The sequence below is a fragment of the Trachinotus anak genome, unplaced genomic scaffold (assembly GCF_046630095.1).
Source record: "Trachinotus anak isolate AG129_WGS33_773 ecotype Australia unplaced genomic scaffold, CSIRO_AGI_Tana_v1 ptg000001l, whole genome shotgun sequence".
NCBI classification, from domain to species: Eukaryota; Metazoa; Chordata; class Actinopteri; order Carangiformes; family Carangidae; genus Trachinotus; species Trachinotus anak.
This window is the reverse complement of record NW_027273852.1, coordinates 11,391,851-11,413,319: the sequence shown is the minus strand read 5'-3', so window position 1 is coordinate 11,413,319 and position 21,469 is coordinate 11,391,851. Positions and strand designations below refer to the sequence as shown.

The following is a 21,469-nucleotide window of genomic DNA, read 5'->3' as shown; positions in this document are numbered from 1 at the left end:
GAAATCAACATGAGTAACGAGTTACAGGTGTTACTGGCCTCGTTGTCTTTGCTAGCTGCTAATGTGCAGTGAAATTCTGCGAGTTAACGCTACAACTGTCTTTGCCTTTTTCTCCTTCATAGTATTTTCCCGAAACTAATCAGCTGGGTACTGAGAGAAGACAGTCTGCTTCCTGTTTACACCGGCCTGCGCAGGCCCAGTACACGTGAATGGTCACATGTATGCGTCTCAGGTGACAGTGTAGAGATCGTTTTCACTTTAAAACTAAAACGTAGTGGTGTTGAGGTCGTCTAAGGCACAGGTTACACTCTGGATATTTAGTAAAGTTATATTATATATGATATAATATATTTAAATCAGTGCTGCGGTTAGTTTCCCTCCACTAAGCCCATATGGAGTTAATTTCTTTCTGAGTGACTGATTCATTTATTGACACAGAAGAAAATGCTCTGTAGTATATAAACTACACCTGTCGGTGTACATTGTTGGTGTGGGGATTGAAGAAGGTCTTATATTAGACCTTCAATTCTCACACCGACAGGGACATCGTGTCATTATCCTGCAGTCTAACACAACACTGCAATAAATCCCGCTTTCAGGAACTGTAATGTTTAGTTTTTTCTATTTAACTGCATGATCATACTACTGCATGATGTACTTTGTGATGCTGTTGAACTGTTGGACAAAAGACAGTCTTGTCACTTAAAGGCAGAAAGACTTCAAACAACCAAAGGCAAAGTAAATGGTGGTAAAGTCCCATCAAAAGATCACAGAACCTGTCTGAACTACAGCTGACATGAAATGTTCTTCTCAGAAATGCAGCCTACAGAAGAAGAAATCTCACCGTTTGCTGCTGTGATAGGCGTATGCAGCGTGGGGCAGAGACAGGGCAGAGACAGGGCAGGACTTTAAAGATTTCCAAGATGTCCATTTGTCAGCACAGTTCAACACGGGGTCGCAGTGTAACCCGGTCTGAACTCATCCGTACAACCCGCGTCACCGCTCCGGGGTTGTCGAGGTCACGAGTGGTGCCAAGCTGACGGATTGTAGACGATGCGGGCGGTGCTGGACGTCTAACCCCGCCTCCCCGCGGGCTGCAGAGGGGCATGCATGTAGCAGCCAGCCCAGTGTCTAGCAGCAGCACATCCAGCAGAACAGGAAGAGCCAATGCCATATTCGTTGTCGCCTGTTGAGTGTTGAGCGAATCCCATGATCCACTGTCTGGTCAAATCCTGTGGACTGCATATACAGCTGTTCGGACATCTGGACTCACCAGATCAGTGAGTTGAATGATCTCGATCATGCTTTGATTAACACTCGGCCTTGCACCAGGTAAAAGAGGAGGGCTAGTAAAGGCAGGTGTTTACGTAAAGGTTGACAGAGAGTCTCTTACTTTTTATTTTTAAGTTATGAAACATGTAAATTTGCTGTGTCACAAACTTATCGCTGACTGCAAAGTCAAAGGCAAAAATAAGGTTTAACAAAGCTACTTGTGAATCGACAGGGTGAAACACTGTAACACGGCTGTGTTGGTAGACGCACATTATAACCATGTCATAAATCACAGGGCGATTTGATTTATAATGGCATTTACATTTTGATTCATTAACACTGAAAGCACTTAATTTTTTTTTTTTTTTACATAAAACAAATTTCTTCAGGTCTGTCTCTTCAGCTGCATTCAACAAGCTTTAAATTCTACTAATAATTCATCAAAACCTCTTTTGCCATGTTGCCACTTTGTCCTATTTCTATACCTGATTTCAGTGTTGGATACAAGCCTAAAACTAGGCTCGACAAGCAGTGGAACAGCATCAGGCAACTTCATCATGAAGTGTTACTGCATGGCTGCTGAGTCCTGTAGAAAACTGCACTGTTCACTACTGCACTACTGCAGTTTCCAGGCAATACAGAGCACTTGGTGTTATTTAATGTTATTTGGTTAGTTAGTTTGAAATGGTTCCTCACTGTGACCATTTCGCCTCAGGGAGTTGATAAGAATCAAAGACTTTTATAGACCTAAATGACCCCGCTGAGCTTGTACTCTTACGCTTCACTGCACCTTCATTAAAAAATATGATTATATAAATCATAATCATATTTGAAGGCGAGAGCATCACAGCTCAGGGCTGCAGATCATATGTCTTCTCTTAATTAATTTGGTATGATAAAAACTGAGACCAATTTTCCAGGAGCGGGAAGGCCTAAGCTTGATCTCACAGTGTTGTTTGTACTGGTGGTTGTTAACACTGAAACCTCCCTTCCCACAATTACTGCCAGTTCTTCCAGCATCAGTGTTGCACTTAATCAGTTAGTCGGTATAAAGTTTGTGATGGTAAAATTGTGTAATGATCCCTTTAGGCGAGAATGAGCAAGAAGGCCACCGGAGCAGTGACCATCCGTGAGGCACTCACAAGGCAAAATGAAGAGGATGAAGAGGATGAAGAGGGAATGGTGACTGACGATGAGGAGCCTAGAGCCTGCGGGGTGTGTGGAGATCTGGCCAAAGGTTACCACTTCAATGCCTTGACATGCGAAGGCTGCAAGGGCTTCTTCAGGTGAGGTTGTTTCACTCCGCCGCTCTCACCCATCAGCTGCAGCTTTTCCCTCATCCCAGTCACTGATGCTCTGTTCTGTATTTCTACTCCCTGGTTTTGGCATTAATTATTAACAATCAAAATGAACATCTGTGATATTAGGCAGAGGTGAGAAAATGCTGCTCACCTGTCTTGAATATGCTGTAAATGTGTATGTAGGCTTGAATCTAAGAAACTGAATCACTCGCCATGAAGACTGGTTTACAGTTTTCTCAGGACGAAACCTCAATCATCACATTCATCGAAATTCATACTGTGCAGCACAGCATATGTGGAATTGTAAATACATTAATAAATACATTTAAATATCTAAGAAAAATACACAAAGTAATGTAGCCACACAAAAGCGCCAAAATTTAACTAGAGGGACTTGAGACTTGAGAAGATAGATGGCAGAGGGAATGAGTAACGATTACTCCAGCAACCAGGTAAAGCACGGTCACATGCTGAAAGTGCTGGAGTAGGATTAATATGCTGTTTGACTCCAGTAGTCTTTGAACAGAAAAACACTGTTCCTGATGTTTTTGTCCTTCACTGACAGGATGTGGAATCAGACACAGTGTAAGTACGTTTGAGAAATGTCTCACGTGTAAATTTCTAGTTTTCACTAAGTTGTTCAGATGCATTTTTTGTTAGAAACAAAAGGCACAATTATGAGAAAAAAACAACACAACTTTACTGTGTCCCAGTTTGCGAAGCAGCAAACACATGCTCACGTTTATGTGGTGTTATCAAAGCTTTTCATACAATTAACAAAATTACATATTGAAAGATAGTAAAAGATAACAGGGAAATAGATAGATGGATAGACAGATAGATAGATAGATAGATAGATAGATAGATAGATAGATACTTTATTAACCCCTTTGTCAGATTCAAAAAAATAGAAAAAACAACCTTTTTAAGACAGTACATCAAGTTCCTGTAGTCATGTTATGGTGAAAATAAACTGAACAAAAGTTTTTGCCACCATTCACATGCATATATACATCATATAATCATTAGCGTTGCCAATAGATTTCTCAAAAGATGGTGTGATGTTATCATTTGGTGTGGGAGAATATGTTTCATTCTATGCTTTTAGTTTTCCATTCATTATTCTCGATTTCTCATAGTTTCCGTGCTGGCTGACGCATGAATGGGCCAAAGTAATACTTTAATGTAATGTGATTTCTAACTTCAGATTGATGCTTTATAAGCTGCTACTAAGTGGATTCTTAAAAAATTCAGGCGTGCCATAAAGAGGTCAACGCAGTTCCGCTGTCCACTCCTGAATAAATGCAGTATAACCAAAAACAACCGCCGGTCATGTCAGGCCTGTCGCTTCAGAAAATGCCAGGCCATAGGCATGCGCAAAGAAAGTGAGTAACACCCAGACACAATAAATCATCCCCTGTTGTTTTAAGACAAATGTTTATTTGTGATTTTATGCTGTACTGTGAGAAAGTATGTGATGTTGTGAGGAGCTCATCATTTGATTATTAGGCCTACTACATATTATGCTATGTTTAACAGTAATAAACAATACATTTGTATTGATTGATTGATTAAAAGACAATAAGCATCCTGATCATGTGCAGTAGGTAAAATAAAGAGTATAAAATAAAGTTTTTAAAATTGAGCCTCAGACCTTCTTTGGTGTAGAGAGAAACTTCTTGAATTGCATTGTTTGCTATAATATTTCAGCACAATCCAGCATTAAAAGTGTAATTTAAAATGTCATTGCAGGAGTAATGAAAAAATATAAAGCTGGATCTACTCTACACTGTAATCTGTACTTGTATGGTGACATACGGTACATACAGGTTTTTTTGTGTCCCCCTAGTGGTCATGTCTGAGGAGGAGGTATTGGAGAGGAGGATCCGAATCAAGAAGAAAAAGATGATTGACACCCCAATACAGCTTTCATCCCAGCAGAATGAAACCATTCAGGAGCTACTCTGTGGCCACCGCAGCACTTTTGACTCAACATTTTCCAGCTTCAGTGGCTTTAGGGTGTGTGAATGACTGCAAGCATCTTTAGGGTGTTCATCACCCATCACATTGTCTTAACTTGTCTGACGTTTTTTTTGTAGCCTATGGACAGAATCATCCTCTCTGTGAGTGAGTACAACCAGCCTACAAGGGAGCCCTTCAACCCTCTGAGCAACTGCCCTACAAACATCTGCACTAAAACTAGTAAATCTGTCACAGACCCCACAACATCCCCATGTGCCAACTCCCTCTCCTCCTCCTCCTCTTCCTCTTACTCCTCTTCCAGTTTCTGTGGTTCCTGTGAAAAGCAAGAGAACCAACAAGAAGAGGTTAGAAAAAGCACTGTTTTTACCGCTCTTCCACACGTGACTGACCTCACCACTTATATGATCCATGACATCATTAGTTTTGCCAAAAGCCTACAGGACTTCAGGTAAATGCATGTCCCTGCATATCCAGATATGTCTCAGCACGTAATGTTTTTTATGACTAATGTCTATTATCTGGTCTCTTCCAGGTCTCTAACCATGGGGGACCAAATTGCTCTTTTGAAGGGGGCCACATTTGAAATTATGCAGATCCGCTTCAACATGGTGTTCAATGCAAAAACAAGCATCTGGGAATGTGGCCATATTACATACTGTATAGATGACGCTGTACGAGGTGAGACTGAACACAAGCCTGCCTTTTTATTTAGAGGGACAGGCTCAGTCGCTTCTCCTGTCCTGTTTGAAAACACACAGATTAGTACATGCATATAAAAAAAACCCTTGCTTGGATGCAAACAGGAACTACATTACATTCTTCAGTAATTTTAAAATATTTACTAACCTCTGAGAGTATTCATTAATTTTTTTTTTTAACACAGACACAGAGCAAGCATAGCATTCATTTGGGGCTGTGTTTCTAGAAACTTAATTAGTGTAAGTCTAAATTTTACCTTAGCCCCCTTTTGCTCTCCTTCTTCTGTAGCGGGAATTCTCTAGATCTTTAGCACCACTATGTCTGTCTGCTGTTTGCTGCTAAGTACCTGCTGCTGGAAACAAGCTTGGATTGGGGGGGGGGGGGGGGGGGGGGGGGTTCTATGTGGTTTCTTCACGACAAGTGACTAATTGCATTGACAAGTAGCAATTTGGTCCATTGTGTAAAGAAAGAGGTGGAATCATGTGGAGGCTGAAGTGTCACTAGATTTGTCAGTGTTCGTCGTGGTCAAAACACATTTTAGTGTGCGATAAGTGATAAGTAAAGAAGTATCAGTAATTGTGGCATCCTTCCGATTTAGACAGTGCCACAGTAAATTTGATCAAGTCTAATTAACATAAAATACATTCAATTACCTGGCATGGATTGGATTTAAAAAAACTGTTATTGGTTGTCGATTAAAAAAGCAGCAACACAAAGGAACACTAAGTCCTGTATGTAAGGAATCTAGGTTATAGCTGACAGATTGTGAAAGTAATGTAGACAAAAGGAGCTTCAGACATGTTGGGCACCTTTGATTTGCAGATGTAGCTCATCTGACAGAAACGCCTGCACACTGAAATTTCCATTCCTGCGTGATCTTTGTCAAAAACGTTTTTTTGTGTGCTCATGAAGGAGTCACTGTGGAGGCGTTTCTCAGCTCATTTGTGTTGGTTTCCATTTGCCTTGCACCTTTAAAGTTATATGTGAAGTTTCTAACACTAATATAAATGCAAATTTCATGCTCTGGACATGTTTATAGATAATGTATGTTTATCTTATCATCGCAAGTGTAACATGACTCCTGGAGGAACATTCGCCATAATGTGGTCAAACTGGTGTTGCCTGCTCTGTTTCTAAAAATAAAACAAAATGCAGATACTCCCTGTAACATTGTTACTGTGCATTGTCTCTCAAAAGCTTGACAGGATATTTAGGATTAGGTGATAATTCAGAATACATGAAATAGTTTGGACATTTTAAAATAAACATAGCCATGTTCTCGATTTTTCCACAAATCTAGGTCAGTGTGTTAGGTACTTTTTAGGCCTACACATACATACCTTTTTATCAACCATATTTATTCCAGTTACCAATTATTCTATTTAATGCCTATTGCACTTTATTTTGCTTGTCTGATGTTTTTAAAGAGAAAAGTTATTTAGTTTTTATTTATGTAAATGCATAGAAACAACCATTAAAGGAAGTGTAATCATATGTAATCTGAAGGTGTATTAAACTACATGTAACCATACCAACAATGTTTAATTGTCATACTAAATTACCACTGAACTACTAATAAACTCAGTGGTGAGAGTGTGCAGGAATTCAGCCTTACATAACACTTAGTTATCTAATAGAGTTAATTTAACTTTTGGCACAAGAATATTGATATTAAGAAAACAATGATATTAAGAAAACAATTATTTTGTTACATCTCTATTATATTACTTACTTGAATATCTTGAAATCCTCAAAGAAAAGGCTGTTTTCACAAAACAGCAGCAGACTGTGTATGTTCTTTGTGCACAGTCCCAAAAAAGGCTGGAAGAAAGAAAGTAATGGGTGTGATGGTGATTTGGCAGTCATGCCAGAAATGCTGTTCTCACTCATTATTAATTCAAACTGATTCCACTTTGTTGTTGTTTGTTGAGTTAATTGCACTCAGTGAGTCATATCCGCATTTCCTGTTTCACAATAAAAGCTTTGCTGTCCTGTAACTGACCTCTGCTCTCCTTTGCTCTGTAGCGGGTTTCCAGCCGCTCTTGCTGGAGCCTCTGTTCAAATTCCACCACACACTACGCAAACTGGGCCTGCAGGAGGAAGAGTATGTTCTCATGCAGGCCATGTCCCTGTTTTCTCCAGGTACCGGCATCAGTTCATCCCAGTCCTTTCTAATAAATCATTTATGAACCCTGTAAATATTTAAACCCCAGAAACAGTTTGCGTTTGTATCCAGCCAAGCATAAAAATGTACTTTCAGAGATTTGTTATTAAGTAGATCTTCTGTTATTCGGCCCATCAGATCGTCCTGGTGTGCAGCAACACAGTGTGATTGATGAACTTCATGAAAACTTGGCGCTGACACTAAAAACTTGGATTGACTGCAAGAGAACTGGCCCAGAAAGACAGTGAGAGAAATACCAAATGTCACACTTAGTCAGTTCAGTCGGAAACCTTTCACATACTGATCTGCCTTTATTTCCTCTGCTACTCCAGCTTGCTGTACCCGAAAGTGATGTCCTGCCTTACAGAGATGAGAACAATGACTGAGGAGTACAGCAAACAGGTTCTGCAGATCCAGGACATCCAGCCCGACATCTCTCCTCTCATATTGGAGGTGGTCAGTAAAAACTCCTGTGATGACTTCTGATACAGACACCTACTGTACATGGACAGCTCAAGCACTCTGGGTCCACCTCTGTTATCTAATGATGGAGACCTCAAACTGGAAACCAGCCGAAAGTGCTCCTTGGTATTCTTGAAGTTAGTTATAACCCGCTGAAATGCAAACTATCACCTGTCCCCTGCACACAAACTGCAGGTCAAAGAAAACACTTAAAAAAAAATTCTTTAACTAGTTACAACACTGTTGGATTGTGGGGAATTTGTTATTTCTGTTATTTTTTTTAACTTACACTAAATACATATTGTGGGTCAATGAATGACTGTTGACCTCAACTTGGGAGGGTTAATGTTTTTTTTTTTTTTTTTTTTGGAAACCTCACACAGAATTGTCCAAGACCGTGAAGTGTTTATTTTCTCAGAGAATGAAAAAGAGCTGCAGTTGCAAAGACAATCTTTGCTTTTTACATTTGTTACCTCAGGTTGTGTTTAGTTTTGTGTTTTGATCATGTAAAACAAAAATGCTCTGCACTTATTTTAAATAAAACTGACTAAAAGTGCTCCTCAGAGTGAAGCGAATGATGGTGCCTTCAGGGTCAACAGCAGCAAGAAAAACAGTGCCCCCCTGTGGTTATAATTACTCAAAGGATAAGCCATTAAATAAGGTCTGGTCTGTTGGTCCACTGCAGAGATCTAGTGCGTGTAAAAGTTTTAAGATTGGTTCTAAAATTTGACTTATTAGTTTAAAAAAAAAAAAAAAAGAAGAAGGGAGAGGGGGCTTAGAAGCTTTCTATAAAGACGCTTAACATAACTTTTAGTTAAGTTTAATAAACATGAATCTTCAGGGCAGGCTGCAGTGACAAAAGTTGATATTTTTGTAAACTGCTGAAGGACAAACTATGCCAAATAATATGTAGTATGTACTGTACAGAGTTAGTATTAACAGGAGGTGTCCAGGGGTGATGTGTCAGAGGCTGTGAACAAATGTGACCATTTGATTGTGTTTTATATCCAAGAATAAGAGCAAAATTACTTCATTCTTTCAAATTTTGATGCACTTGCAACCAAAACTGTACTCTGAGTGACTTCAGGCACATCGGCCCTGACAGGAAGTTTGCTTTACAAAGTTAATTTAATGGGCTTTTATAGAGAGACAAAAGCACACTCACTGGAAGAAGATGTAACAGACAGAGTTATATCATTTCCAGGCTATCCTACTCTTTATTTAATGCAAATTACAGTACCAGGGAACTATTCCTCAGAGCACGCAGAGGGAGTATTTACAGAGGCGCACATTTAGCATACCTTCACAGAACAAAAGAAAAAAAAACAAAAAAACAAATGAAATAAAAATTTCAGTCACAAATGGAGGCATTCAAGTAGTAGTACTGTTATACAGGATGTTTTTGTAGTATTTTCTATGACTTTTCTTTTCTTTAACCCCAGTTTAACCCAGTTAGCATAATGAACTGGTATACATGCCAGTATAATAATATACTAGTATGTATACACATGTCTTCTTTTTTGGTAACTTTTGTGGTGTTTTCATTGAACTGGAGTTAGGGGTAGGGTGAAGTGGTCAGACTGGCTGGTGGAGGGTAGCAACACGTTCATGAATGCAAAATTACAGCAAGCAGGAGACAGGAGAAAGGCTACATGACTCGACCCCTTTAGGTGCTACTGAATTCCCCCCGAAATATGCAGACAGGGAGGAGAAACAAGCAAGAGGACAGAGAAACAACAAAATATCCAGAGAAGAAGAAGAAGAGAGTCAGAATACATTATTGCCTCTGAGGATGGCTCATCACAACTACATCATAGTTTGGCTTTGGTAACAGAACCAACACTGTGAGTAATACAGAAACTGTACTGTATTATATATATACAGTATATGAGGCCTTTTTTTAAACCCTGCTGCCATCCACACCACCCCTCCCGCCAACCCACCCACCCACTTCATGCCCGGGAGTCCGTGCCAGGACTGTGGTATACATGTTTGTGCGTGCATTTTGTGTGTCCAAGATAAAACATCTATTAAAATAAACACTTGTCTACTTTATCTTCAGTTAAGGAAAATATCCTTACAATTAACAATGTCTGTATATTACATTAAGTGTGCAATGAAAAAGGGGGAAAGAGGTGCGGGTGGAGGGGGGGTTGAAAATCAAGTGGAAGAGCGTGCGTGTGTGTGCATGTGCGAGTGTGTTGCAGGATAGCAGGACATTCAACAGCACCAAAGGGAGAGTCACAATATCGGGGTGGGTGGGGGTGGGTGATGGCGTGGGCCAGGTGAGGGTGGGGGGGGGGGGGGGGGGGGGGGGGGGGACAAGGCGAAGGTGTATGAAAGCAAAGGCACTCCAAACTATAGTTACACTATACATGACTAGTTCTTGTTACAATAATACAGCTGTCATCTACTGTACTGTACAGGTAAGATTGAACATATGGCTGGATAAAGCTGATCATTATCATCATCTACAATATCCATAAACAACATCAGTTTTGCCCTGATTCTCTTTTTTTTTTTTTTTTTTCATCTTTTTTTATGTCTTTCCCTACCCTTTGTCATCTTTGTTTTTGCTGATAAACAGTACATGGGTCTGCATATATACATACCTTGAACACAACATGGAAAAAATAATCAACATAACAACATAAAAAACAACATACAAGTCATACAAGTCAGAATTTTGGTGAGGAGCATTTATACTGTATATACAAATTCAGCTTTTTTTCTTTTCTTTTCTTTTCTTTAAAATGTAGTGAGTATTCTCTGTAAATAAGACGCTTCGACAGACTGTACCAAGTGGCTCTATGTGCGGCAGGTGGAGGAGAAAGAACGCTAGGCTAACACTTCAGTCAGTGGTCACAACACATGAGGAAGTCAGTGGCGAGCCGAGGACCACCGCTGAGACTTCTCAGAGAGTTGAGGAAAGGAAAGTGTTCAGAGACATCTTGAAATTGTTCACAGAGACAGAGAGAAAGAGGAAGATGTTTGTCTAGACGCTGCACTGTCACAGAAACACTGTTACAGACAGAGTCGGTACAAAGACAGGGAATAGAGCAGTGCCCTAAACCCATCTACAGCCTTAATACAGACGACACAGGAGACCAGGGAAGTGACGGCTGGAATCTAACCACACTCCAGCGACAAACAAAAGACAAAAAAAAAAACCAAAACAAAAAAACCAAAAAAAAAAACACCACCATATCTATATCTATTGTCTTTAGGCAGCAGCAAATATTGCCACTGCTCTGCCAGATATGAGCTCACCATAAATGATTTCTGAACCATTGTAGTTAATATACATATATCTATATATACTTTTTATACATAGGGAAAAGTAATATATAAACTGTGTATGTATGCATGTTTGTTTTGTATTGTATGTATATATTATACAAGCACACAGGACCAGATACATGTCACATCCATCGCACATGGCAATCCAAAAACATCTGCCCTGGAGTACAAAACAAAAATTAAAAACAAGGTCGAGTAAAACAGCTTGCTAACCATTTAAAAACAACCCCAGGCAAAGAAAAAAAAAAAAAAAATTACAACAACCTGTCCAAACGTTATCCCCGCAAGTGGACTGCTTCTTTCCACATACATCAGGATCGTCATGCATCCATGTGTGTGAGGGCTGTGTGTGTGTGTGTGTGTGAGTGAGTGTGTGTTTCGTGAGTGTGTCTGTGTGTATACGCGTGCGTGAGCCTCATGCCTTGTCTGCGGAAGTGGAGGTGAGAAGTGAGAGGGTGGCGACCCCCCAGGTGATCCTAACCATACTCAGGCCATGCACTACAGGAGGAACCAAAGGGGCGGGGGCGGGGGCGGGGGCAAGGGGGAGGGGGGTGGGGTGGGGGGGGCTGGGGGCCGGGCCAGGGCACACAGGGGTCAGAGGTCAGAAGACGGGGATGCAGAAAAATGGAACGATGCAGGGGAGGACACCAGGAGTCAGGGAGAGGGCCAAGGGGAACAGCTTAGGACTTTTTCTACAGATTGTCCTCTTACAAACATTAGCAGGCTAGCATTGTGTATACATGTACAGTGTACTTTTATCAATAGTACAGTCGACAACACCTTTGGCCCTGCGCATTGCTTCCCCGTTGAAAGAGCACGGAGACACGTCTTTGATGGAGGATGGAGTAGAGTTCAAACAGCTGGAGGGAGGGGCCGGTCGGGGATAAAAGAGGCAGATAAGGGACGCTCGGTTTGTGGTTGTGGTCGCGTAGGGCTGTTGTCTAGCTGTTGAACCCGGACTGCGTCAGCATCGCTCCACTGCCGTCAGGGAGGGGAGCAGGGCAGAGCAGAGCTGAGCAGAGCTCACCCCCTGGCCGGGGCAATGGAGAGGCCGTGGGCTGGGGCTGAGACCGGGGCGGGGCAGGTGGTCTGTGGGCTCAGGAGGTGGAGTTGGATGCCGAGGCAGAGGCGGTGGTGGTGCTGGGACCTCGCTCTGTGCTGCTACCGTCTATGGACAGGAAGAGGTTTTTGTTAGGAGACACAATGAGGGCATAAAGGAAAAGACAGTGTGTTCATCAGTACCTTTACAACACTCCCAGAGTGGACTGGGAAAATGTACCACTGCTGTGAGCTCAGTCACACCGTGTACTGAGCAGCTCCCAGGTGTAAATATGTGAAACTGTGCCAGTATGTTAGATAAGTCCACTGCTCAAAGCAAAAAACTTGCATGGAAGCATTTAGTGCTCACAATGCTTGTCTGTGTGATACTACAACACATCAGCATTAAGCCACTGCCAGCGCTTTAAACTGATAAACACAGAAAACAGTCGCCCGCTGCAGGAAGCGTTGCTCTGACCTGTAGTGGCAGAGGCGTTGGTTGGGGTAGAGGCGGCGGCCTGGCTGCGAGCATGGGCCGGGATGAGTATGGAGGCCAAAGAGGGATTACTGGATAACTCTGAAAACAGGAAGAAAGAGATATGTTGTCATGTCATGTTTTTACGAAGCTACCTGTGACTCCTGGATAACAGACACATACAAGTTACAAGTAACAAGTCGGACACTAAAGTGCAGGTATAAGCTAGTTCTGGCACGACATGTCAACACCCATTCACAGAAGAAGGCTGAGGCAGACTGCGGAACCACAGCCGTCAGTGTTCACCTCTCACAACAAGGATCATTTCTGACTTGTGATACAAGTAACACACTCAGAGTTCCCCCCAGAGTTTTATTTTGTTGTTGCAATAAATAATTATGAGTGAAACCCTGAACTAAAATCTAAAGAGATTAGTGTCAGACTGGGCTGAGGGTTTCCTGCAGACAACCGCTCTTATTGAACACTAAGAATGATTTCAGCCTGACGTGCAGTTGGAGGTAAATGACAAGGCAGATCTTTGGATATAAATTGGTTCCGTCAATCATTGTTCACCCTAGACAGCACTGAAAGAATGAGCCCACAACGCCTTCTTAATTTTAATAACTGTTTTCAAATATATTTACACAGCAAAAATGACACTTAATGGCACCTCTTCTTCCTCTATAGTACATATATAATGGATGTGTTTTCAGTGGCGCTTCTGTGTGCGTACCTTGGGTGGTGAAGTTGAAGAGGGAGGGCTTCTCTCTCCCGTTGGGCAGTTTGACGTTGGGGTCGCGCAGCTCGTCAAAGAAGGAGTGTGCGCAGGCCTCTAGAGGGGTGAGGCGGGCCGTGGGCGTGTACTCCAGTAGGCGAGAGCACAGGGCAATGGCCTCCGGAGGCGTACGCGGCCGGAACACCTGAACGCCAATCAGACGCAGGAGAGATGGAGTCAGCGGAGTCTATTTCACAGTGTTGTCCAGACATTTCAGTGTTACTGACACACACACACACACACATGAAATGTAGCTGTTTGTATGAAGGGCTGGGGATGAATCAGTGAGACCGACGACAGCAGGCAGACTGACAAACAGGTGGGCCCGCTGCTGCCTGCTGATTGGATGACTCTTATCCAATGGAAGAGCTGTGGGTTGGACTGCTGAGGGGAAGTCAGGAGGGGCGGATGTCCCTTTTACCACCTGTTTTATACCCTGCATGACTTAAAACATGCATCAGTTTGTCAAAGATGGGTTCAGGTGTTATTATCAGACTGAAGGAGAGCAGGCTCTCGTCCTCAGTAACCCGCGCTAAAACGTGTTGATCAGCCTTGGTAAAGACACTGATTAGATATATAAAAAACGTTCCTCCCTCATGCTGCTTTTCATGGGAGAAAATGTTGTGCAACAAATTCTTAACAACAAAGGGAGCTTGATGGACACGCATTTGTCAATATCAACAACAGGACCTGAAAAGCTTTTAAAAATATTGTGGCTGCAGGATTTCTTTCTCTCAAAGAAAAATGGAAGATGAAAAGAAGCTAAATTAAAGTTTTAAAGTTTCTTAAAGTTTTTTTCATTTAGAAAAGTTTGATGAAAACCGTCTTTATCCTAGAAACTGCATATCCACTATTTCTATTAGTCCTTCTTCAAGGGGTCTATAAAAAAAAAAAAACTCAAGGCAAATGTGGGGCTGTTGAGTCCGAATGCAGCTCTGTTGGATGGAGGTGATGAGGTTGGATGGCTGTAGAGTGACATGCAGGCATGGAAATGTGCTGTAGCGGTGGATCTTAGAGAAATAAAAGGGCTCCTGTACCTGTTGACTCACCTTAGTCCAAGGATGTGCCTTGATCTGGGGGAATTTGAACTCAGTGTAGTTGGGGTTCATCTCACGGATCTGCTCTCGGGTTGGGGTGCCGAGGACCTGCACAGAACACGACAGATGGGAGATGGAACATTTAACGTCTTTAACTTGAATTCTCTCGTCACTTTAGAAAAAGAAGAAGACCTCTTTAGTGTGGTATATGAAGGCTTTTCGCCCCGTGGGCTACCCCAGTCGTTACCTTGATAATTTCAACCAACTGATCCACTCCACTGTCACCAGGGAAGATTGGTTGCCCTAGCAACAGCTCTGCCAGTACGCAGCCGGCTGACCACACATCTAAAGGAAAAGGCAGGTCACCAAAAGGAAAAAGAGGAGGATTCAAGCAAAAGACGGGCAGACATGACCATAATCCACTGGTCTTATCTTATTATTGCACAGTCTGGATGAACGACATTTTATTCTCTTTGACAGTATGTGTTACAACCAAATAAATCACATGTAACATGCAATAAATTCATTTGTGTGTGGAGCTTCAGCTCAGTAAGAGGCTTAAGGGTTAAAGGATGACTGTGACAGCTGGAGTCAGCCTACCTATGCTGGAGGTGTAGTCAGTGGCACCAAAAATGAGCTCAGGGGCGCGATAGTAGCGAGAGCAGATGTAGGACACGTTTGGCTCTCCACGGACCAGCTGCTTAGCACTGCACACAGAATCAAAGCACATCATCATCATCATCATCGTCGACATCGTCATCGTCGGCATCACCATCACAATACTCTGTTGCATTTGGGCCAAAAGAAAGGAAATATGAACCCAAAGAGAAGCCTTTTGATTTGAGAGAGCTAAAATACTGCCCACATGTTTATTCCAAATGATACTGGCTGTATCAGTATCAGCTGTCGTCAGGAACTCACACTGAAGCCATCAGTTGGTGCATACATCATTACCCATAGGCCTGCGACAATATTAACATTTTACAGAGTCGACTTAAGGATCAGAGTCTGTAAAGGAACAGTTGAGCATTTTGGGAAATACACTTGTGGTTGATACCATTCTTATGTCTGTGTGGTAAATATGAGGCTACATGCAGCAGCCAGTTAGCTTAGCTTGGCTTAGTATAAAGCCTGGGAACGTGCGACTTGGCTCATCCTCAGGTGAGGAAATCTGCCTCACAGCACCTCTGAAGTTCATTAATTAAAAAGTGTAAAAGTTGCAGCACTACAGACGACCTTGTGTCAGATTATTTCCTGGCCTTGTCGTAGCTTCACATTTACTATACAGATATGAGAGTGGTACTGATCTCCTTATCTAATGCAAGAAAGTGAATAGTTGTATTTTCCAAAATGTCACACTGTTCCTTTAACTGCCAGGAAAAACCACTGCTGCCTAAACCTGACAAGACGTGCGTACTGCGTCTCACCTGCCAAAGTCACAGAGTTTGAGCACAGCAGTCTCTGGATCCAGCAGCAGGTTCTGGGGTTTGATGTCCCGATGGCAGATCCCAAACGAATGGATGTAGGCCAGGCTCCTGAACAGCTGGTACATGTACAACTACACACAGAAACACACACACACACACACACACACACAGAAACACACACACACACACACACAGAAACACACACACACACACACACACACACACACAGGTTATGACTACACAAAACAGCGAGCTCAGTTTTCACTACAGGGTTTAAGTCTGGAAACAACCACTCGAGAATCGATTTCAGCCCGGTCAAGCACATAACATTTTAGAGCAAAGTCACTCGCTGCCTCTTCAAACTCCTGAATCTTGTTATCCAGGGCTGGTAGAGGTCAAATAAAAACATGTTTCTGCAACTGCACGGCAGTTCCTCATATTTAATCAGAAACTGGGGTTTTTTTGGATGGTACATTGGGACACGTGTACACAAAAACTGATCCTGATGTTCCTTGTGCAATACAAGCTTACCTTTCATTTCCAATCTTTTAAAGTACGCAGAATTTTAAATAGTGAGGTCATTATATTCTTGCGAGATGACAAAAAAATTGCATCTTTGTGTCGGGTCTTCTCATCCCACGTTTCCTGTGCTAATGAATATTTATATTGGTGTGTAGTTACAAAGGTAACTGCGTGTACTTCTTTTGCTGTGTGGGACTTTCATTTAGACTGAAGAGATGGGCAATGTGTACTGAATTGTTTTGCCTTCGCAGATTATTCTCACATTTGTTTCACATATCAGTCACAGCCAGAGAAACACTTCAAAAACCACAACTGATCTGTGTGCACCTCATGCAAACACACACAGCAGACAGTTTACTAGTTCCCTAGTTTGTTTTACAAATGATTCTTAATGATATTTATTTTTCTGTTTAATTTTACAAAGTTAATTAAACTGAAAACTAGTCCCAGCGGAAATCAATACAGCCTTAAGTAACCAGTAGCAGTGGTGACTCTGAGTGGATTAGCCTGGTGAAATAAAGTGCACTGAATTGAAATTGAATTGTGTCTACAGAGGGTAATTTGCCAGTGAGACTTTTGATGAAAATTTTGCGTCTGAAATTGCTTATAAATTACTTATTAAGCAGGTGTTGAATAGGGATTCAAATCAAAGTAGTACATTATTTCTTTTTTGTTAACATCTCACCGTGGATCATCTGAGGATTTTGTAGAATGGGTTTGAATTTCAGACACGTGATGTAGAATCTGTGGTTTCATTTATGGATATTTTAGGCTCCAGGTCTTAAAAACTAAATCATTATACTCTGCACAGTTCATCCAAAAATATAGAGGGCATGTACAGGTGTCCGAGGAGGCTGCACTACTGCTAGATGTTTGAACACATCCTACGCCTTCAAATTCACTGAGACTCTACAGAGACGTGTTATTAGATGTCTAAAACACAGAATTACTACCATACTGAAAGAAAATCATGTTGATATCATATCAATCACATATTTTATACCAAGATACTTTTATTTAATATATACTTCTTATATACATTTTCAAAGATGTGATTAACTTCATAATTATCACATAATACATTACATATTACAAACTGTGTGGGAGTTTGCTTAAATACCACCTCCCCCTGGTCTTGTTAATAAAGTGAAATGCACGATGGTTGCAGACACACACAAACACACACGCTTATATACCTTGACATAAACCATGGGCAGGGTCTGTTTGGCTCGGCTGTAGTGTCTGGCCACTCTGTAGACAGTCTCAGGAACGTAGTCCAGGACCAGATTCAGATACACTTCATCTTTCTGTTGAAGAGAAGCACAAACAAGGACAAAGAGGTTACACATGCACAAGCACAAAAATTATAATTCCACCAAAGTCAAGTTGAGTCAAGAAAAACATGTTACAAGCCTATGAGTAAGACTAGAAAATATCTTCAATTCCCAGCAATAAAGCTCCTTAAAAAATAATAAAATCACATTGATGACGCACATATTCACACATTCATGCACATGTAGCTGCCTATTATGTAAATGTATTATTTTGTGGTATATTTTCTCTTTTCCCTCTCCCTATCTTCCCTTGATGAAAGAAGCTGTTTTCAAGCTGATCACTGCCACTCATGTTCTCTTTCATAGAGCTCATTGCAGTGTGTCACTATGGGATTCGCCCCTTGTCGTGTTTTTTTTTTCCACCGTCTAACTGGGGATCCATTGTACAGGACTCTTCCCCCCCCCCAAAGGCAGGAAACTCACAAGCATGCGTCATAATGGCCTGCACTCCAACAGCGGCAGCAGACAATGATATCATTTCCTCATTTCCTGGTTGGATGAGGCCTATGTCGGAGGGCGGGGTTGTGCACGCTCCACTCTGGAGCACACTGACCCTGAAAGGATGCTGTATCTGAGGCTTCTCCACCCAATTTTCTAGGACTTCCTTTTTCCTTTGATTCGGACCGGAGTTAGCCAGCACTGAGTCATCGGGTGTTTCTTGTGAAACCATTGTTTAAGCCATGTAGGTCACGACGGCAAATCACACCCATGGCTCGTGCTGACATGCAGCAGTTGGGAAATATTTTTAGATACAATGCATCTTAAAGACTGACCTTATAGGAAATCATCACATACTTATTCATGCATTCACAGCTCGCCTGCTGGTCCTTGATAGTTTGTTCAGAGAAAGAACAGCAGAGCCTTCAGATGACACATTCGGTCTGTTTAAGGGTCGGGCGGTGGGACGAACACGTCAGCTACCAGCAAGAGGCTAAATCTATGAGCACTGCAGTTTTTGGATGATCTAAATCACCACTACTTTCCGACTCCCCCACTGTGTCTGTGACACAAGACCACTGTTTCCCGCTAAAAAAAATCTTCAACCACATTTACTGTAAATTGTTTCTTTTTTAAGCTCAATAATTGCTGAAAGAGAAGGCCGTCTAAGGCTTTAGTAAGCATTAGTCAAACAGAAGGAAACTGCACTTTTGTTGGGGACTATTTCCAGCAGAGGACTGATATACATTTGGTCCTCTAGTCAGTATTTATGGCAGTAGGGCTGACTTAAAATAAACTACAATACCAGTGTGGGTCATAATGATGAATATGAATATGAATATGTCAGCCAGTGTAATGGTGTGGCTCCTTTATGTGTTTCCAAAAGCTTTTTGACAACAGTGGAGCTCAATGGCACAAAGGAATGAGTTATACCAGGCTTTGGCTGCAAAGGAAATACTTGTTCTCAGGATGGATTCATTGATGGTTTTGCTCTTTTCATGGGGTTTGTTGGCACAAAGAGAAATCTATCAAGATCACCAGCTTTGTCCTTTAAGGTTTTGAACTTTACTAAAATAATTTACCATTAAAAGCACAATTTGTATGGATTCAGTAGTTGCAACGGAACTGACAATATGGGACTTCCTTTACTTTACTAAGTATCACAACAGCCCACCTGCAAGCATTTTACTGTGGCTTCTCAGGAGACATGACACAGATACATGTTCTGTTTAGGTGCTTGTAATCCCATGATAAACTGTTCTCTTGTACGTGCCACACACCAAGTGCATCTGCCATAACCAGCTGAAGTGGTGACTATGGCCCATTGGAAAATTTGGCCCCATTACCCAGACTGATTACACCCCCACACTGTTAATTTAGAGTTATTCTGGCTTGTAGGAAACATATCTGGAACATAATGCGTTTAATGGACACTAAATCTTTGGAGTGATATCACCAGGGAGCTGGATTGCACCAGTGGGAAGTAAACACCTTGTATTGCATGTGATTTGTGTAAGTATCCAGTGCTGTTAACCAGTGTCCAACCAACAAAAACACACCTGTGAGACATACAGCCCCGGGGATAACAAATCCGGGCCTCCAAATTAAATTAATTAAGTAATGCTCTGCTGTTTCTCTCTCTCTTTCCTTTCCATTTGGTCAGCAAATCAGTGTCTGTGTCCTTTTGCCTCCTCTCCTCCCATCTGTGTTAACGGTATGCCCAAAATGCAGCTTAGGTGGGGAACAGAGCTGGCTCCCTGCAGGTCCGCAAAGCACAATGAGAGAGAGCCGGGCCCGTGAAGAGCTCCCAGACAGACTGTGTGGTAGACTTCTGTCAGCTCAATGCCCCGCTTTGTAGTGACTGCTCTCTCCCGCTCACCCTCAGACGACTAGACGCACACGAAGAGGAGCAGGAGGGCTCGGAGACAGCCACACACACACAGGGCTGCAGATACTGGTGACAAAGAACAGCATTTTCTAAACAGCTTTCGAGCAATCTACACACTTGTCTGTCATTGGTGTCACCCTCACCCCATAACACTCCTCCTCAGTGTCTCTCTTTCCTCTATCCGAGTGTGTATGTGTCTGTGTGTGTGCGCCCATTCCTCCCTCACCAGCAAAACTCCCATTGATAACGGTTGTGACGGCTACACAGCCCGCTACGCCTCCTGCTAGCGCCACCAAAGCTATATTTAGCCTAGCAACAGCGATGACTCACTTCCTGCCTCACTACAAAGCCACTTCCTTGGCTTGTTCCCAGATGGTTAGCCAGGCGGGGACGTGATTGGCTCCTTGCTCACCCTCGGCTAAATAATTCAGCCTCTAATTTGCTGAGGAGATCACTTGCACATGAACAACTGGCTCAGCTATCCATCAACAACAATCACCGCGCTGCGATGAGTAAAAGAGGTGGACTGACGGAGTCTGTGCAGTGTGTGATAGACAGGGTGCATGTCACTTTCCACAAAAGTAGTTTATATATTAACACGTGTGTCTCTGCTTCGTGGTCATGTGGCCTTTGTTGAGTATGGCAATCACAGTTGACATATTACATAAGGCTGCACTTGACATAATGTATGTAAATCCATATGATGAGAGAACAGTCGATGTGAATGAATCAGTGAAATCAAGGAAGACGACAGAAAGAGGCAGAGGGGCATACAGCTCGTGTTGACACGATTTCAACACCACACTGCACATCTAAGATTAAGTTCATAGATATGTTCAGGGGCCACAGCCAGTTACGTGTCAGGCATTCACACACACTCTCACTTGTTTCTCACCGTTTCTTGGCAAATCCAGCGGCAGCTCCACTGACGACTCATCAGACCTCACTTAATGCCCAGAGGCAATGCTGTTCAGCCACACCCTGTCTATTAACATTTGCGTGTGTATGTATATATATGTGGAATGCATTTCCTGAATATTACCTTTCCTCCTACTCTCCCAGGGGCCCCAGAAACCAATCAACCAACACTAGCATGCCCCGCACTCGCTGTGAATCACTTAGCTTGTTGTACTTGTGTTGTAATTGAAACTAATTAAGGATTTAAGACTATTTAAGACTAGTCAGAGGATAGACACAGATTGTGAATCAAGGGCCCTTATAATTTTCAGTTTTCTAATTTGCAATTAATCAAATTACCACAAAGTGACTGCCACACAGAGAACCAGAGGCCATGAGGCTATCTGGCTGGTTGCTAATCCAGCCTAATGTAAGTCTTCACCATATCAAACATGAA

The 21,469-nt window shown here is 42.2% G+C and overlaps 2 protein-coding genes across 5 annotated transcripts in view; one reads left to right on the top strand and one right to left on the bottom strand.

Annotated features, from left to right (window-relative positions):
• The first annotated feature begins 79 nt into the window (after window positions 1-79).
• On the top strand, window positions 80-8,437 carry nr1i2 (nuclear receptor subfamily 1, group I, member 2). 3 transcript variants are annotated; one of them, XM_071476316.1, is made up of 9 exons: window positions 80-232; window positions 2,362-2,558; window positions 3,828-3,958; window positions 4,423-4,592; window positions 4,673-5,004; window positions 5,089-5,234; window positions 7,281-7,397; window positions 7,558-7,663; window positions 7,752-8,437. In XM_071476316.1, exons 1-9 carry the CDS (start codon window positions 218-220, stop codon window positions 7,903-7,905), a joined length of 1,368 nt encoding a protein of 455 aa, XP_071332417.1. In that variant the 5' UTR covers window positions 80-217; the 3' UTR covers window positions 7,906-8,437. The 3 variants fall into 3 exon arrangements, with proteins under 3 accessions (XP_071332417.1, XP_071332426.1, XP_071332435.1); XM_071476325.1 differs by lacking the exon at window positions 80-232 and adding an exon at window positions 848-1,280; XM_071476334.1 differs by lacking the exon at window positions 80-232 and adding an exon at window positions 848-1,332.
• A 633-nt stretch (window positions 8,438-9,070) lies between these two features.
• gsk3ba (glycogen synthase kinase 3 beta, genome duplicate a) overlaps window positions 9,071-21,469 on the bottom strand; it is a 33,220-nt gene continuing 20,821 nt past the window's right edge. The window contains exons 4-11 of one of the 2 annotated variants that reach the window (XM_071476345.1): window positions 17,652-17,762; window positions 15,934-16,064; window positions 15,107-15,213; window positions 14,754-14,851; window positions 14,507-14,614; window positions 13,428-13,614; window positions 12,698-12,796; window positions 9,071-12,349 (exon numbers count right to left, since the gene is read on the bottom strand). In XM_071476345.1, coding sequence (XP_071332446.1) covers window positions 12,279-12,349; window positions 12,698-12,796; window positions 13,428-13,614; window positions 14,507-14,614; window positions 14,754-14,851; window positions 15,107-15,213; window positions 15,934-16,064; window positions 17,652-17,762 — 912 coding nt within the window. In that variant the 3' untranslated portion in view covers window positions 9,071-12,278. The remainder of the gene's footprint in view (window positions 12,350-12,697; window positions 12,797-13,427; window positions 13,615-14,506; window positions 14,615-14,753; window positions 14,852-15,106; window positions 15,214-15,933; window positions 16,065-17,651; window positions 17,763-21,469) is intronic. The other variant, XM_071476353.1, reaches the window with a different exon arrangement.